This window comes from Taudactylus pleione, unplaced genomic scaffold (assembly GCF_031769625.1).
Source record: "Taudactylus pleione unplaced genomic scaffold, aTauple2 ptg002847l, whole genome shotgun sequence".
Lineage (NCBI taxonomy): Eukaryota > Metazoa > Chordata > Amphibia > Anura > Myobatrachidae > Taudactylus > Taudactylus pleione.
In genome coordinates, this window is record NW_028287220.1 from 1 (window position 1) to 18,554 (window position 18,554).

Sequence of the window (18,554 nt, forward strand, 5' to 3'; positions counted from 1 at the left end):
CGTCACCCCGCCGGTGCTGGTACTGATCCGGGGATCTCGGTGGGCCTCCGGGTGTTGGCTAGCAGGGACCACGGAGGATCCCTGGACTGCGGCCGGACACTATGGGAAAGCAGGTAAGCAACACGTACCGTGGTGGTGCACGCCAAATCGCAGTCTCTTTTTCCTACAGGGCTGAGGACTCCCTGGGGATGACAGAGAATTGGAGCCAGGCACTTCCACTTGGCCACCAGGGATGTCGGGCTGGAGTTCTGCAGAACACTCCAGCGTCCCAGGGGTTAATTGCTTGCCAGGGGAGGCAGCCTTCCTTGTTTTACAGCCGGCTCTTCCCCGCTGCACAGCAGCTCGCCTTTCCGCCGCGGTCTGGCCGGGCTATGTCAGCTTCCCTCTTCCGGATCTGCCCCCTCAGAGTTCTTTGGCGGCCATTTTCTCCTGGCTGTTAGTCGCAGATCTCAGCAGGCATTGCGGTGTCCTGGTCCCCCTACATACCTCTCCTCCTGGTTGTGGTCAGCGTATGTAGCGCTTTTGTCCTACTAAACGCTAAGTCTGTGTAGCTGAATAGTAAGTGCCATTACGTGCAGGTGTTATATTTCTGCATTGTCTGTGACTGTATGCTAGCGCTGTCTGTCTGAGTTTCACTTTCTGAACTGTCAGCCATTTTACTGTCCCTGTGCTTACTCTGTCTTTCTGAGCTCTAGCACTGGTGTTGTAGGGGTGCGACTTCGCAGTCTGTGACTTCTGCGCAGTCACATCCACTAGATTGGTATCCTCGTCACTATGTCTGGCAGTGAGAGTGATATGCCAAATTTTGCTCCTGCTCGGCTGTTCTGTAAAACATGTACAGCGGAGTTAGGGGTGGGAGACATAACGTCCGAGGAATTATGTTTGAGGTGTTATACCCCTCTACGGCTTTTGCCACTCCGCAGGAGCCGCCATGGCAGTGCTTTGCAAAAGCATTGACAGCCATTGCAGAGTGCTTAGCAGGCCCTCCTGTGTTTCCACCCATTCGGGCTTACACAGCAGCAACTCATGCCCGCTCAGAACCCGCTGCAACCGGCTATGCCCATGCAGGTGTGTTCCCCCCGGTGGGTTAAATCCAAGTCCAAAATCTATATTCTGGGTCTGATACAGGCTGTGAGAGCAGCCTTAATTATAGTGAAGGATAAGCCACCTGCACCTAAGTCTAATCATGCCTTTTTCAAGGATGAAATAGTGACTGCTTCTATATTTCCTTTGTCTGACCAACTGGTGGATCACTTGGAGGTCGCATGAAAAACACCAAGGAAGCGTTACCAGCCGCAGAAGCGACTGTCCTATGCTTATCCTTTTGCTGAGGATTATTTTATCAAATGGGAGACTCCACTATCGGTGGATTCCCATGTTACGTGGTTGGTAAAGAGCGCAACACTGCCTGTCTTCCATGTCATCCCTGAAGGATTCTACAGATAGGAAGGTTGAGGTTTGCCTAAAATCCATTTATTCCCTCTCGGGGGCCGCGTGCAGACAAGCTATGGCTATCTGCTGGGTGGCTCGGGCCATGGAATGTTGGGCTAACACCCTGGAAAAATCCTTGGTCCCAAATGCTACCAGGGAACAGCTGAATCTTGTAGAAAACCTCTGGGATTCTGCTACCTATATTGATGAGGCAGCATTGGATGTTAGCTTACTAAATGCCAGGATTTCCTCTGCGGCCATTGTGGCTCGCCACTCTCTGTGGCTCGTTATTGGAGGGCAGATGCAGACTCCAAGAAAGGATTGGAATGTTTGCCTTATGACGGTAAAGTCTTCTTTGGTCCTGATTTGGATAAGATTGTGAATACCTTAGCGGCTGCTAAGTCGGCTTGTCTGCTTTCTGCTCCGGCCTCTTCGGGGGCTCGGACTCTGGGCCTGATTCAGAGCTGAACGCTCTGACCAGAGCGCTCGCTCTGAATCAGGGCCCTCCTACCTGTTTTTGGAGCGTCCTCATGGACGCTCGCATAGCTGTGGGTTACCACCCACAGCTTATGCAAGCGTCCATGATGATGGTCGCGATGGTCAAAGACCATTGCGACCATCGGGCTTGCGACGAGACCCTGCAGTAGGGTCTCGCTGCCGCAAGCCCAGGAGTGATTTTGGCTCTATCAGAGCCAAAGTCACTCCCACTGACATCATTACGCCTCTGTCTGGCCGCCACGCCCCCAGCACGCCCACCAAAGGGGGCGTGCTGTCAGTCACCATCGACAGCACGCCCCCTTTGGTGCGAGACTCCGAGCGACGTACTTCTCGTCGCTCGCCGGGTCTCGTGCATGCGCACGACGGAGCTCCCTCCATCGTGCGCATGCGCATTCGCCAAACATTGACCCGCTTGCGAGCGAACTTCCCTCGCGAGCGGGTCTGAATGACCCCCTCTGTCCTTTCGGACATATCCGGCCCCAGGTAAGGTTAGAACTCAGGACCTCATTCTCTGAATGAGGTCCTCAGTTCTTTCCTAGGCTGTCCACCATCAAAAAATCTACCAAGCCAAAGAAACAACCTTGGAGTACCAGAGGGGGTGGGAGGCCGACTACTTCAGTTCGCCCAGTGCTGGTGTCAAACTACCACAGATTTCTGGGTGAAGGAAGTTGTCTCTCTGGGGTACGCCCTCTCCTTCCGCAGAAGGCCTCCCCATCAGTCCTTTTGCACAGGACTTCCACAAAACACGGAAAAGGCCTTGGCTATTCAAGAGGTGGTACAATCCATGCTGCAGGCCGGGGTCATTGTATCATTACAGTTGTCCCAAAAAGGCACAGGTGGTTGTTCCAGCCTTTTTCTGGTCCAAAAGCCAAACTGTTCTTACCGACCTATCCTCAATCTCAAATCCTTGAACAAATGCCTCAGGGTACCTCGGTTCAGGATGGAAACTCTACGTTCAATTATACTGGCTATGGAACCTGGGGATTTTATGGTGTCTGGATATTCAGGATGCATACCTGCATATTCTGATTGCTTCAACTCACCAATGTTTTCTCAGGTTTGCTGTGTCACAACAACATTTCCAGTTTCGGTCTCTGCCGTTTGGCCACTCTACTGCACCTCGGGTGTTTACAAAAATCATGGCGGTAATGGCAGCCCATCTGCGACTGCAAGGGGTCCGCCTGTCACCATACCTGGACAACCTCTTACTACTAGCAGGGTCTCCAGAGGTGCTTCACCAACACCTGCAGCTGACGATATCTGTACTCCAGGTACGCGGGTGGTTAATCAATTGGAAGAAGTCCTCCCTGATTCTGTCTCAAGGGATGCTCCATCTGGGAGCTCTGTTGGATTCCGAACAGCAGAGGATCTTTCTGACTGCAGAAAAGATCTCCACCTTGCAGGCACAAGTACGCAGATGTCTCCACAGTCACCAAGTGTCTATACACTCAGCCAAACAGTTACTGGGATCCATGGTGTTGATGTTTGACATGGTGGAATATGCCCAGTTTCATTCCCACCTCTGCAGAACTTGATTCTCTCCAAGTGGGACGGATTACCCCATCATTTACGGACTCAAATTATGGTGCTTTTTCCGGAGGTGCGCCTATCTCTGTCTTGGTGGCTGCAGATGGCCTACCTCACCAGGGGGTATCCCTTTTGGATCTCAGACTGGGTCCTTCTGATGACGGACGCCAGTCTCTGGGGTTGGGGCGCAGTGACAGGTCCACACTCCTTTCAGGGGCATTGGACAGCAGAGGAGTCTTCTCTACCAATAAACATATTATAACTTCGGGAAGTTTTCAGGGCCCGGCAACAAGCCAGGCTACTACTTCACGGAAAGCCTGTGCAAATTCAATCAGACAACGCCATGACAGTGGCTTACATAAACCGTCAAGGAGGAACTCTTAAGTCAGGCGGCAATGACAGAGGTGTCCCGCATTCTGACATGGGCGGAAGGCCTTCTGCCAGCCATATCGGCAGTGTTCATTCCAGGAGTACTGAATTGGGAAGCGGACTTCCTCAGCCATCACGATGTGCATCCTGGGATATGGTCTCTTCACCAAGACGTGTTTCAGCTCCTAGTGGACAAGTGGGGCCTTCCAGATGTCGACCTCATGGCCTCTCGACTAAATCACAAACTGCCACTGTATGGGTCCAGGACGAGACGCCAAGGCTCTCTTGGTAGATGCTCTGGCAGTCAAGTGGACCTTCCAGTTTGTATACCTGTTCCCTCCAATCTCCGATTGCTTCAAGAGGGAGGCACTGTCCTGCTGGTGGCTCCAGCGTGGCCCAGACGTCACTGGTACTCAGATCTTCAGAGTCTCTCCATCGACACTCCATTGCCCAACTTTTGGACCTGTTGTCTCAAGGTCCTTGCCTTTACCTGGATCTGGGTCATCTGTCTTTGATGGCATGGCTCTTGAGACATCCCTCTTAAAGTCCAAGGGTTTTTCCGGCTCTGTGTTTAACACCATGCTCAGAGCACGAAAATCTGCCTCTACCAGAATTTACCACAGGGTGTGGCATTCCTATTTTGAATGGTGTCATCCCAGAGATTACGACCCCAAGTGTTTCGGATATCCAGAGTTTTGGGTTTCTTACAGGCGGGTTTGGACCTTGGTCTCCGCCTTGCTTCCCTGAAGGTGCATGTCTCTGCACTTTCAGTGTGCTTCCAGCGAAGGATTGCTTCTCTTCCTGATATCCGCACTTTTCTTCAGGGGTCCTTCGCATACAGCCTCCCTTTGTCCCTCCTGTGGCGCCTTGGGATTTGGCTGTTGTCCTTTGGGGCCTCCAGGACCCTCCATTTGAACCCCTGGAATCGGTGATCTCAAATGGCTTTCTGCTAAAACAGTTTTTCTCCTGGCTATTGCTTCTGCCAAGCGAGTGTCAGATTTGGGGGCTCTCTCTTGCCGTTTCCCATTTCTGTTTTTTCATCATGACAGGACAGTGCTTAGTTGGTTTCCACATTACCACAGGCGTATCTAGTTTCCACATTAATGAGGAAATTCTTGCGCCGGCTTTTAATTCCCCAGACCTCTCGGCATGTGAGGCCTCATTGGATGTGGTGCATGCCCTCAAGATTTATGTGGACCGTAGTAGTTCTCTTTGTTTGTACTCTATGGTTTCCACAAGAAGGATTGGCCAGCCAATAAACAAACTTTGGCTAGATGGCTACGCATGGCGATTTCTGAGGCTTACACTCATGAGGGCTTTCCAGTCCCGCCCTCTGTTACTGCTCATTCTACTCGGTCTGTGGGTCCTTCATGGGCAGTTTGCCGTGGCGCCTCGGCTGTTCAGCTTTATAAGGCGGCCATGTCGTCTTCTGTCCAGACCTTTTTGAGGTATTACGCTTTTGATACCTTTGCCTCTCAGGATGGTTCCTTTGGGCAGCGAATTCTCCTCTCTGCGCAGAAGCATCCCCACCCTTGAAGGTACTGCTTTGGGACATCCCCAAGGTCACCCTGTGGACCCCTATGGACCCTGAAGTAGAAAATGAGAGATATGGTAAAAACTTACCTTTATCTCTCTTTCAACGAAGTCCATAGGGTCCACAGGGCACCCACCCTGACGCACCTGTGCTTCAGATGGGCTTCGCTCTGGTCACCGGTTTTCCGTCTCCTTCTGTGTGAGAATGTGATTCTTGAGTGATCCAGACTTTCTTCTCTCTCTTTTATCCTCCTCCAGCCTTTGGCTTACTATGAAACTGAAATGCCTCTGGCCCGGGGCGGGGTATACAGGGAGACTCAATGCATCCTGGGAGAAAAATTTACTGCGTAAGGTGCCTGGATGACTCTGCATCACCTATACCCAAAGGTCACCCTGTGGACCCTATGGACTTCGTAGAAAGAGAGATAACAAAGGTAAGTTCTTGCCATATCTATAATTTTTATGGTAGGGTGATTCTGCTCGCACATCCGTAGGATGGCAGCAAAATCGTCCTCTATTAGTTAACGCATGGAGGCCGCCATAGCAAACATGGAAACCTAGAAACATGAATTTGACGACAGATAATTACCACTTGGCCTATCTAGTCTGCCCTTGGCATCACTTGGCCCATCAGGTCTCGACCGCTTCTGCACTTGATTAAATATGCCCGTATATGGCGTTTTTGTAATTTAATTTTATTTTGTGTACATGATATATTAATACAATATTGTCCTAATAAATTCCCCAGTAAAATCATTTAAGTGTAATCTGTTCAGTATTTTTCCACTATATTTATACACTTTTTATTTTTAACACTTCTAGGCACCAATAAAACTCCCAAAACCTCTCTAACACAACATGAATAACTCTCAGTCACTTGTGTGCTTGAACACAATAACGAAAACCTAATATATGCCTGAGCGGGTTGGGTATGGGATGCTGGCGCTCGTGATCCCGCCCATCAGAATCCCGACGCCAGCATCCCGATAGGGTTAGGATACAGACATCTGTCAGTATGGTATCCTAACCCTCCCTCCCCGCACCCCAAACCTAACCCCACTACATACTTTCTGAGCCGGGATTCTGAATGGGTGTTGGCATCCCGCACGCTCAGATTAGGACTACATGCCGCCTGAGCAATAAGCAAATAATTTATCAGCGTCAACGGGTCATTCGTTACCAGCCAATAACAAGCACTTATCTTCACTATCGGTGCATTCTGACCATCTGCAAAAAATACGTCCATCTCAGATGCATATGGTCTGTGTTTTAGTCAGCATGTGCCTGCTATTGTGCCGCTAACTGTCCTCAGAATGTCTTTCCCTCTTCCATTCTACTTCTCCAAGTGCAGGTGGTCATAAGAGCCAGAATCACGTGAGTTATCATAGACCTATATGTGTGCGTTTCCATTTCTGGCATGATATAATCTATTTCACACAAGATATGGTATATAATCTTGCGTAGTACTCCCTTTGCATCAGCCCCGAAGTGTGTATAGTATTGTAACCGTAATCCTATAGTAGCATTATATTGGATGAGTTTTATCGCGAATGCAAGAGACAAGCTGACATAGGACCTCATTCAGACATGCTCGCAAGCGGGTCGATGGTGAGGCCCTGTGCACGCACAGCGGCCGCAGTGCGCATGCACTAGCCCTGGAGCGAGTGACAAATTCACTCGCTCCGGGGCTCGCTACAAAAGGGGCGGCTGTCGATGTTGATCGACAGCTCGCCCCGTTTTGTAGGCGGGGAGGGGGGGTGGCCGGACAAACGGAGGCGTTCCTGAAGGAATGTCTGCCGTTTGTAGGCGGCCCTACTGACATCAGCAGTGATGTCAGTTGGTAGCTTCCTGCTCTGGTAGAGCAGGAAGCTACCTGGGGCTTGCGGGAGACGAGACCCGACCCCAAGGGTCTCATCGCATGCCCCGATGGTCGCGATGGTCTCGACCATCGCGACCATGACCTGGTCACTCGCTAAAGCTGTGGGTGGCACCCATAGCTTAGCAAGCGGCCAGGAGGCCGGATTTTAAAGAAGAAGCGGCGCCCTCATTCAGAGCGAGCGCTCGCATTTTGCGAGCGGCTCTGAATGACGTCCATAGTGTAATGCAGCCAAGATCTATGTGTGATTCAAAAGAGGAACTGTAGGTGAGTAACGGGATGGATAATGTATGTAATGTACTGAACAGGGGGTACAGACAAGAGTGGTGTAGATGCAGAAACACTTTTTGACCTCTCTACATGGTAGTTCAGTAAGTTTAGGCACGAAGTTCACTGAGTACATTCTTCATATTTCACATTTATTGTAAATTCTATAAGCTAACAAAGCATTTACCTATGTAATAATTCTACAGTAAATGTTTGTCTTTTAGTTTTGTATTACAAAGCATCTTGTAGGTCTCTTTGCCTGGAAAGATCCTGTGTGGCTGTCTGATCTATGTTATCCTTCTGTATATTAGCGCTATTCCCAGTACTGGCCAAAGCTCACTATATGCACATCATATGATTACACAGAGCAGAATAGGCATGTATTCATGGTGGGGCCGATGGCTTTCAGGTGGGCCAAGTTCGTTACATCATGTGATTCTACAACAATATTTCTCAGTCCTGCTCTTCCAGGCCCTAGTACAGTACATTTCCACATATCCTGTGTGGAGGTCAGGTGCTAGCTATTTCCCCATTGATCCTGCGGACATGCCTGAAAAACATGCTCAGCTAGCAACTCCATGAGCTGAGGGACACTGGGCTGAACCAATCTCCCTCTAGTGTAAACAGTGAAAGGAATATAGGAGTGAATGTGAGTGGCAGTAGTGCATTTCCTGTGTGCGACACGTCCCTACGCTCTACAAGAAGAGATGGTAACTGGTGATGTCTCTCCACAGACAGATCTCTTAAGAATCTTGTGTCTAGTCCACGGTTGGAGTCGCTGAGTTCTGTAGAGGAGAATGATTACGACACACTGGCTGACGTAGAGTCTGATAAGAACGTTATCCGGACAAAGGTGAGCTGAGCGGGACCATGGTAAGAGAATGAAGTGGCAAACCCTGCCAGCTATGTTCTCACAGGTTGCACTTCTCTTGCAGTAAAAGCAGAAGTGCAGGTTCCTTTTACAAAAAAGTGTATTGTGGCCGATTTTCAAATTTTTTCATTTAGGATATTATGTTATTGCTTAATTATGGCTAAGTTTTCTGTGCACTGTTTTAGTATTAAGATAAAAATTAAATGAAGAATATGATATAAAAGAAAAAGGATTTCTGCTTATGGAAACCTGATTTGAATGCAGAGCATTTCTTTTTAATGCCTATAGCCGTGTTCATTCAGCCTCTCCCCCCTAACAGCTGAAACACTGATATCCAAGTATAGCCCCAGGGGAATGAGAGGAGCGCACTAAAAGTGCTCTGTCTACCCCGTTATGTCTTCAACAAGCTCAGGGGTACCCCCATTTCAAAGGGAATCCCCTCTTTGAAACCATGTGACCTTTTAGTGGTTATTGTCTGGAATCACCCAGTACTACAGAAATACTAATTGAGCCAAGGGATGGAGGTTAGTGCATGTAACGTACCTAATCAATGCCATCTGGGCACCTACTCACGCTTGGATACTCTTGTTGGAAGGGGAGAGTCCTCTCTTTCAAACAATATTCCTCTAGTTGTCTTATGGTCACCAGACAATGACACCCTACACTTTAAGTCTAGAGATGGGCGTTTCCATTGCTCAGATCTCCCCATCCTGACATCAGTAAACACTGGGGACCCCTCATTTGATGCGGTACTAATTGGTCGCTTGATATGTCTGGCCAGATATCGCAACCGGGCAGGCATTTAAATTTGCCCGAGCAGTTATCGCTGGTTCCTGCTGCCAGCGTAACAGGTTGGTTGATCAGTCACCTTACACACAGGCAGGTGTACATGCTATATCTTTCACATATATCACATCTGCTGTGCTGCACAATATATCTATGATCGTCATTGTTCATAGATATATTGTGTGTACACATCCACAGATGCAAGTTTGGCAGCTGTACAAACTATATATATCATGCAGTGTTTACCCACATTAGTAGTAGATTCATAGAGATCAACGACTTGTTCCAGGATCACTGTATATGTGTGTGATTCCCGAAGGAGTACAGAACTTGAGAACTTTCTGATTTGGAGTTTGTTGGATAATGTTTGGACATGCAGGTGACCACTAGTCTGAAATTATGGTCATCTGCTAACTGCGCTGACACAACCTTATGTGAACAAGCCACTATGCTCAAGTGTGTGCATTATGCATGATGAACAATATGACTTCTAATAAAATGCACAAATTATGGTATATTGCAGGTTTCTTAGACTGTGTCTTGTCTGTGAGAGATGTACATATCCTATGGCTATTAAACTTACTGCCAAAGCTTCAAATTCCCATTTTATCTTTTTAGATGTATTTTCTCTATGGCAATTAAACTTGATGCCAAAACTTCAAATTCCCATTTTATAATTTTAGAAGTATTTATGTGTTGCTGACCTAGCCAGGAAAGACAAGCGCGAGATCTGGAAGAAGTACCAAATCTATTTCTGGTGAGAAAGATCATATCTTTGTACACGATCATGGTGTGTGTGTTAAATACGTTTTGGCAGTCATGGGAAAATGAGCTGCAGTTACAAGTTCCCAATGCTTGAAGTGATTGCCAAGTAATGATTTCTACACCAATGCACCAGTTAAGCCTACTGCATTGTGGTCTTCCCTAATAACCTTTGTAGAATTTCCCAATTGTACAAACTAATCTACCTAGATCATGGGCAGACTCCACTTTTGCTAGTAATAGATGTCCTAAGTGCTTGGACCAGAGCTGGCTCCAGGGGTTGGAGCACCCTGTGCCGGCTCCCTCCAGAGCGCCCCATCTTTGTGTACGGCGAAGCCGCGCACGACTGAAAATGGGGGTGTGGCCTAATTACCATGGGCCACGCCCCTATGTGACGTTATTAGGAGGCGTGTTCGTCTCCAAATAACGTCAGGCTGGGGGGGGGAGCCTCTCTAGCTGGGCTTCCCCCAGCCCTCTCCCGTCACTGATTGGATGCCGCGCGCATGCGCGCAGCATCCATTCAGAGTCTCCGGGGTCCGGCACCGCCGCACAGCTGTGGCGATGGGGGTCCCCGAGCTCCCGATTTAACCACCTGCGGGCCAGTAATGTCCCGCTGAAATCGAGATGTTGGGGATTGGTGCGCCCTCTATGGGTGGCGCCCCTGTGCGACCGCTCAGGTCGAACACCCCTAGAGCCGGCCCTGGCTTGGACTCCCTGGTGTCTCTTACTGTACAAGGGTGGAAACGAATTTGTGGTGTAAACTAAACTAAATCGATCTATCCTTTGGCCTGTGTTCATGTTATATTTACTAGGATATGCCCGATTTCCTCAGAGCTGTATCATATTTATTGAAAAAGCATTATTCCAATCTAGAAAAATCACTTTTGAAACTAGTGTACCCCCAGCACATCAGTTATTTGGGATTAGATCATTGAAGTAGTTATTGAAGACCGATATATAAAAAAACAAACTATGTTTAAAGGAAGGAGCCCAAAAATATATTATACCACAACAGGTGCCTGATTTTATTTGCTTTCTCCATTGTTAGATAAACATTGTCTTCTTATGTGTGTTTTGTACTGTAATACAGTATATATCATTTCATTTATGTTGCGTTTGTCATTAGCCTATTTATTTCACAGTTGTTTATTAGTTGTTTATAAGTCTCATGCATTTAGCCATTAATAATTACACTAGAACAATATTTTTATGGAGATAGTTGTACTGATCTTGCTAGAGACAGTAACTTATAGTAGCACCTGTTATATGGTGGTAAGGGAATAGAGGTACGTAAGCATAAATCACAGACTATTGGGTACATTTCAATAAAGGGGAGTGAGACAGCATTATATGTAACAAGTAATGGTGCCCATACACATAGCGATATGCTCACGATCCGACATCGTACACGATTTACCCTGAACTCTCTCCAGGCAGCTCCCCGGCAGTCGTGGTCACGATTTGGAGTAAAAAATGTCCAATCTGACTTAAGATCTATCGTGCATCCAGTGTATTGTGTCCCAGATTGGCAAATCTGCCCTACAGCACGGCAGATCTGAAGATGCGATGTGCGACCTGCGGGGACGCGCATCGCAGCATCGTAATCATGAGTTGGGACTCACGATTTACTCATGATTTGGGCATATTTTAGACGATTTGTCATCACGGTTCGTCAAAATCGGCCAAATCGTGTAAAATGTTGCTATGTGTGTGGGCAGCTTAAGTTTTTTTACTAGTACAGATTAGAGCATTAAACCAATGTTACCAGGGGATAAGAGGTCCAGATATTGTACCCGTCCTTGTGCACAATTTTTATAATAGTGTTTTATCAGAAATTACCACATTTTGGTTTATGTTCCATGTAGCCCATTGTGCACTTATGTAAGCGTGCGTGTTAGCTGGCTGAGAATTCTAGCTAGAGAACATCCAGTTTCCTAAGGCCTTGCATGTTAGCAACCCAGATAGTGGGATTCTATGTCCTCATTCCTTTCCATCTTCTTCTGGCTGTGCACATCCTAATCTTCCTTTTTCTCCTGTGCAGGAATGCCTCCACAATAGCGGTGTTCTACGCCCTGCCTGTTGTACAGCTTGTTATGACTTACCAGACGGTGAGAGAATATAACCACATTTATATCGGTATTATTATAACGTCAGTGCATCTGAATGTTACATTAATTCTCTGCTTCTCTGCAGGTGGTGAATGAAACTGGGAATCAGGACATCTGCTATTATAATTTCCTGTGTGCTCATCCCCTCGGATCCCTCAGGTACTTTGCTCTGTGGGAATTGCGGCACCTGGGCCCATTCAGAGTTGCACACTAGTCTGTTATGCAGAGAGATCCTGCAATGTGTCTCAAACTGCGCATGCTCTAGTCCAAGAATATGCAACTTGGAGCAACTAATAAATAATCAGAGCTGGGTGTAACTGGCAGCAGGAACATAAGTGTCGTGGGTGTGTAGGCATAATTGCAGGCTATTCTGAGATGAGTTTACGCAGAGATACCTCTGATTTCTGAGGTACAGCTGGTGCAAATGATAGTGAGCACAGTAATACCCCTTTTACACCGGAGCTAAAACCCGGGTTTTTGAAGGGTTAACTCAGGCAGCTCCCAGGTGTAAAAGGGGAGAGGGTTGGATCGCCGGGTCGAGTGACCCGACAATCCAACCCAGGTAACTAGCAGGGTTTAATACGGGCGTAGCCCGTGAAACCCTGCTGTGAGAACAGCGCACTCCGGGTCAGGATGACCTGGAGTGCGCAGCTAGCCGGCCGATTAGTCCGGCTTCAGTGGCGCTTGGAGATGACGTCATCTCCAAGCGACCACTTTCACTCCGGAAAAGCCGGGTCTATGCAGACCCGACTCCAGTGTGAGCGGCGCCGACTCGGGAATATCCTGAGTCGGCGCCGGCAAAATTCCGGGTCTGATCCAGATAGGAACTCTGGGCCTGATTCAGAGCCGGACGCTCTGACGAGTGCTCGCTCTGAATCAGGGCCCTCCTACCTAAAATTGTAGCGGCCTCCTGGCAGCTCGCATAGCTGTGGGTGACCACCCACAGCTTATGCGAGCGGACAAAAAGATGGTCGCGATGGTCAAGACCATCGCGCCCAACGGGCTTGCAACGAGACCCTGCGGTAGGGTCTCGCTTCCGCAAGCCCAGGAGTGCTTTTGACTCTATCAGAGCCAAAAGCACTCCCACTGACATCACTGATATCAGTGGGGCCAGTCCCAGACGGTAGGCGTTCCCATGGAACCATCGACAGCACCCCCCCTTTGGTGCGAGACCCATAGTGACGGCTTGGCCGTCGCTATGCGGGTCTCGCGCATGCGCACGACGGAGCTCCCTCCGTCGTGCGCATGCGCACTAGGGCACCATCGACCCGCTTGCGAGTGCTCAGCACTCGCGAGCGGGTCTGAATCAAGACCTCTGTTCCAACTCCGGGTCAGACCCGGAATTTAGGTGGAAAAGGGGTATTACTCCCACAAGGACATTTATAGGGGTGGTGTGTGTGGATGGATAATATGCACCTCTGAATTCAAGCCAAGATCCACATACATTTCTGAGCATGCAAAGTGGATCAGGACTTTTGTTAACAATCAGTATGGTCAGCCAGATTGTATAAGTACAAAATAAATAAAGAGAGCGCTGAAATCAGCAAATGGTATTTATTAATAAATAATGGTATAAAATCTCCAGTGTAGATTGTTACATACACATATAGCAACTATTTACTTAGTCATTTCCAACACACATATATACCACAGATAAGAGATATAGATAAAAAATTAACAATTAAAAAACAATAGTAAAATAGACCTCCCTTATGAGGAATATTAAACAGGACCAAATATTTTTTGTTATAGTTGAGTCTCTCTTGTTGCAAAGAGGCAATAGAATCTTTTCAAGATTAACACAAATAGAATTGTATCAGGTATACATAAAGCAATTATAAAGATACTTTGTGACGCAGTAAAGATTCCTTTTCAATTTAAAATACGCTGAGACACAGTATTGAGTTGCTGCAGGTTCAATCCAGTGCAGAATTTTCTAATAACACTTGTTCTCCGTTTTGGAAAATTAGACTGCTTCACCTGTAATTAGCTTAAAGCATCTTGTTGATTTTTATGGTGTTTGCAATATTGGTATCATTTGAAATTCACATAAGTACCATTTTCATTGTGAAGAGATAATCAACAGTCCTGTAATTAAATATATTTAACTGTTTGATTGTAGATTTGCCAGAGACAATATTTTTCACAACTCCTGCAAATGCAGTTTTTAGCAAATGTCCCCCATGGCCATGTGGTAAAAAAGAAAAAGGAAAAATAGGTATATTCCTTTACCGGGATGATGAACCCGCAGGTGTAGACGTCTCCAGGGATAGTGCTTCACCCGTTCCCTCTGAGTGTGTGTTCGGCAGACAGAGATCTTCCATCGACGTCACCTGGCAGTCTGGCGGTGAGCCCGTAATAGCACTCGGGGCTAGATCGCTTGTCTCCGGAGATTTGAGATGTATGTCTCCTTGGAGCACATAGATGGTCAGCGTGGATAAGTAATAGCCGGCACCACTCAAAATGCATTTCTCCACCTCTAAATTTGTCGGCCTCCTCAGTCAGCATATCTCCTCTTTGTGCGGGACCTTCCTTTTATCTGTCAGTCAGGATATGCACATGTACAGCTTCACTCATTAGCCAGGACTCAATTATATCTCCATATACCTTGGCATGTATTTTGAACAGGTTAATATATATCCTAATGTTTAAGTTACCTATAGCTCTCTGTTTTATCTTAGAGCAATAGCCTATTATCTGAGGACTCAAAAACAATCATTCTTAATCCAGCGTACAGTATATACATATAGTACACATTCTAAATGTTAATTTAAAAAGAAAACATATAATAAATAAAAAGAAGAAAACATAATAAATAAAAATATAGTACTATAGATATTGAGAATAAATAAGGAAGTAAATAGATGAACATAATATTACAATAGAGATAATTATATTGTATAAGTCTTAAACGGACCGTAATAAGGTAGGTGGAAATGATGATAAATACTAAAACTTGATGAAATAATGTGTAGAAATTCAGGCATAGACAACTAGCCATTAGTATCAGGGATGGCAAGTCTGAGTGTAGCTAAGGTTAACTATGAAGATATAAATTTAGTATATAGAATGACATAATATAGTGTGACTTGTTGATTTATTAGGAGATGATGAAGCTTCAGTAGTAGCGAAACGCGTCGGGTATTTTCACCCAGAACTATTGTAATTATTTTGTACCTTGCTGATACCACGCTGCTTTATCTGGCCAAAGAAGGGCTTTTACATCACTACTCATCACTAGCAGTCCACAGTAACCGAGCCATTGCTTGATCTTTGTCATCGGACAGTTTCCTTCATTGTGTGTACACACTGAATGCCCGTACAGGACTCTGGATCCATACAAGGATGGTATTTACAATAAGGTTTCATGTATATTCAGATCCTTATATAAAGGAGTATTGCACCTGGGAATACTTTCCACCTACATTATTTCCATCTATTTCAGGCTCCATTGATTAGTCCGTGCAGGTAGCACTTATACAATCTGGCTGACCATACTGATTGTTGCCCATAACATTTTATATTCAGTGATCTACATCTAGCTACATTCTATATTTTTATTTACATTTTTATCATTTAATTGAAACTGTCTACGTGTGCAATACATTTGTGTACAATTTTACATATCGATCCGTATTTAGCATTTCTACACGTTTCCTTTGTATCGTTAGATAATACATTATAAATATTTAGAGAGCATCTCCGTTTCATCCTCGTTTATTTTCTACATGGTCCTTCTGCATACCTATCATTTGTATACATGCTTACCTAGCAGCTTGATCCCATGTATAAAGAGTTTTATTAGTGAAAATTACATTATATGTATTTATTTACTATTTTTTTTCACATCCATTTATTAATTATGCATTTTATACTGTGCTTCATAGACCATTCTAAGTGCCGAGGGGACATATTTGTTTGTTTTTTCCTTTGTAGGATATGGCCTTCCAAGATATTCCCCACTTTGTTGCAGGGTGTAGGGGGCTGTAGACCACCTAATCAGTCTGGTGAAGTCATTATAAAGGATTTAAAGCACAAATTGGACAAAATGTTAATTAGATGTCGACTAAAAGACTGACATAGACCAAAATGTGTCCCATTACCAGCACATACGTCCTTTCTTGCCCGGGCACCCTTTATTCTTACTGCTTGTACCATTTGTTCCCTTTTTTCAGTGCATTTAACAACATTCTGAGCAACCTGGGGTACATCATGTTGGGGTTGCTGTTCCTCCTCATTGTTCTACAGAGAGAACTCTGTTATAAATGCAGCAGCAAGTACAGCAAGGGCCAGTCGGAGGTAAGAGGTGCCCATAGTAGGAAAACATTGTAGGTAAAGATGACTTGTGTCCTCTTATCTTACGGAAATATGGAAATGTCCCTCTGTGAGTCCTCATCAAGTCCTTTCACTTCCATGCCCAGGAATGTGGGATCCCTAAGCACTTTGGTGTGTTCTACGCCATGGGCACTGCTCTTGTGACGGAGGGATTTCTCAGCGCATGTTACCATGTGTGCCCAAACCACACAAACTTCCAGTTTGGTAAGTATCTACCCATTCATCTTCCCCCATTCACCCTCCCTCATTCCACTCATTCACTTTCCTCTACACCATAACAGCCTCCCGCGTTCCACCAATTCACCTTCAGCCATTCACACTCTCACATACCACTCATTCACCCTCCCACATTCCAGTCATTCACCTTCCCCTACACCGTAACAGCCCCCCTCGTTCCGCCAATTCACCTTCCCCCATTCACCCTCCCACATTCCACTCATTCACCATCCTCTACACTGTAACAACCCCCTTTGTTCCGCCAATTCACCTTCCCCCATTCACCCTCCCACATTCCACTCATTCACCATCCTCTACACAGTAACAGCCTCCCTCGTTCCATCTGTTCACCATCCCTCATTCCACTTATTCACCTTCATCTACACCAAAACTGCCCCCCTCGTTCCGCCAATTCACCTTCCCCCATTCACTCTCTCACATTCCACTCATTCACCCTCCCACATTCCAGTCATTCACCTTCCCCTACACCGTAACAGCCCCCCTTGTCCCAAAAATTCACCTTCCCCCATTCACCCTCCCACATTCCACTCATTCACCATCCTCTACACCGTAACAGCCTCCCTCCTGGGCAATGATGTGCTGCTAATGGAGGCGCCAATTGGATCATGCATACCAAGTACGGTACTTATGCAATAAGGTATTGTGATTTATGGTTTAATATGACGAGGAAGTGTGTTAGACCGTTTCCCAGAATTGGTAGTTTTGACAAAAATATGTTAGACAATGTCCAGGATCACATCAGTATGGTGCGATCCCGAGAGAAAAATATTAAGTATTTTGAATGTTTAAAACTATGGCAGGATGAAGGGGATGCGTGGCTTAAAAATGTGCAAACGACGCAAACTAGCGTTGCGAGCGCATTGCCAGAAAATACATCCACGAAGCTGAGTTGCAATACGGGTGAGCTGCAAATTGGCGTGCACGTGCGGCAAGGTAGCGTCGTGGAGAGTATTGCCAGCAGTTCACGCTCACCTCCCCCACCTTATGTGGATGGAGGTGCAAGTACAGTTACCAAAAATATCCATAAAAATGTAACAAGCAATTTGTACCCCCTCTTAAGCAACCATAAAGAAAATGTTTATGGTGTGGATGATGAGCCTATTGTAATGTCTGCCATTTCCTATGCTGTGCAGATGATAGATGCTGCATCACCACAATCATGGGTGGAGCCGCCTCTCCAACAGCAAGGGAAGTCTTAACACACTCTGCACCCATAGAGGAAGTTGTTAATACCATACGTAGCAGCAGCAGATTAAATCCCCAGCCAGGTAACCAGGTCAGAGGTAGCAACGCTGCCGGTCTGCATCTCATTCGGACAATAACTGTTCCGAATGGAAATGCGGATGCAAACGGTGTAGTGCCCACGAGGGAAGTAGTAATGCATTGTCCATGGACAAGAGCAGAACTAAATTCCATCATAAATGATTTCCCCGATCCCAAAAAGGAACTAGCCAAATGTCGAAGATTTTTGAGAAATTTGGGTAGTTCTCATGAGCCCACTAATAAAGATTGGCGTGTGGTGTTAAGGGCCTGTCTACCACGCAATACCGACGTGACAAAATTTATCACGGACTGTGTATTGGATGGCGACGTTCCCTTAACAGACCAAGTAAACCAAGGTAACATTTCCCGCATTGTGACTCAATTGGGTATATATTTTCCAGTAGTAGTTAACTGGAACAAAATCTTCACAATCAAACAAAAGGAGAGTGAAACTGCAGAAGACTATTGCGACCGGGCTCTTCAGGCTATCGCCCAGTACACTGGGATAGAAAATATTAAAGATAGCACTCACCACAGGGGAATGATAGTCACGATACTAATGGACGGTCTAAAAGAGAATTTAAAAACTCGGGTTCAGACCTCGCAGCCTGGCTGGAGGGGACTTACAATAGATAACCTCATAGAGTCTGCCATAGAACATGACAAAATCATTTAAAAAAAGAGGGAGATC

At 46.3% G+C, this 18,554-nt stretch overlaps 1 protein-coding gene across 1 annotated transcript in view; it reads left to right on the top strand.

Annotated features, from left to right (window-relative positions):
* Nucleotides 1-1,534: 1,534 nt before the first annotated feature.
* LOC148431111 (SID1 transmembrane family member 2-like) overlaps nucleotides 1,535-18,554 on the top strand; it is a 37,582-nt gene continuing 20,562 nt past the window's right edge. Inside the window, exons 1-8 of the mRNA XM_088466330.1 lie at nucleotides 1,535-1,774; nucleotides 7,602-7,605; nucleotides 8,236-8,354; nucleotides 9,842-9,915; nucleotides 11,962-12,028; nucleotides 12,114-12,187; nucleotides 16,204-16,327; nucleotides 16,450-16,567. Of these exons, the coding sequence (XP_088322456.1) occupies nucleotides 1,535-1,774; nucleotides 7,602-7,605; nucleotides 8,236-8,354; nucleotides 9,842-9,915; nucleotides 11,962-12,028; nucleotides 12,114-12,187; nucleotides 16,204-16,327; nucleotides 16,450-16,567 (820 nt within the window). The remainder of the gene's footprint in view (nucleotides 1,775-7,601; nucleotides 7,606-8,235; nucleotides 8,355-9,841; nucleotides 9,916-11,961; nucleotides 12,029-12,113; nucleotides 12,188-16,203; nucleotides 16,328-16,449; nucleotides 16,568-18,554) is intronic.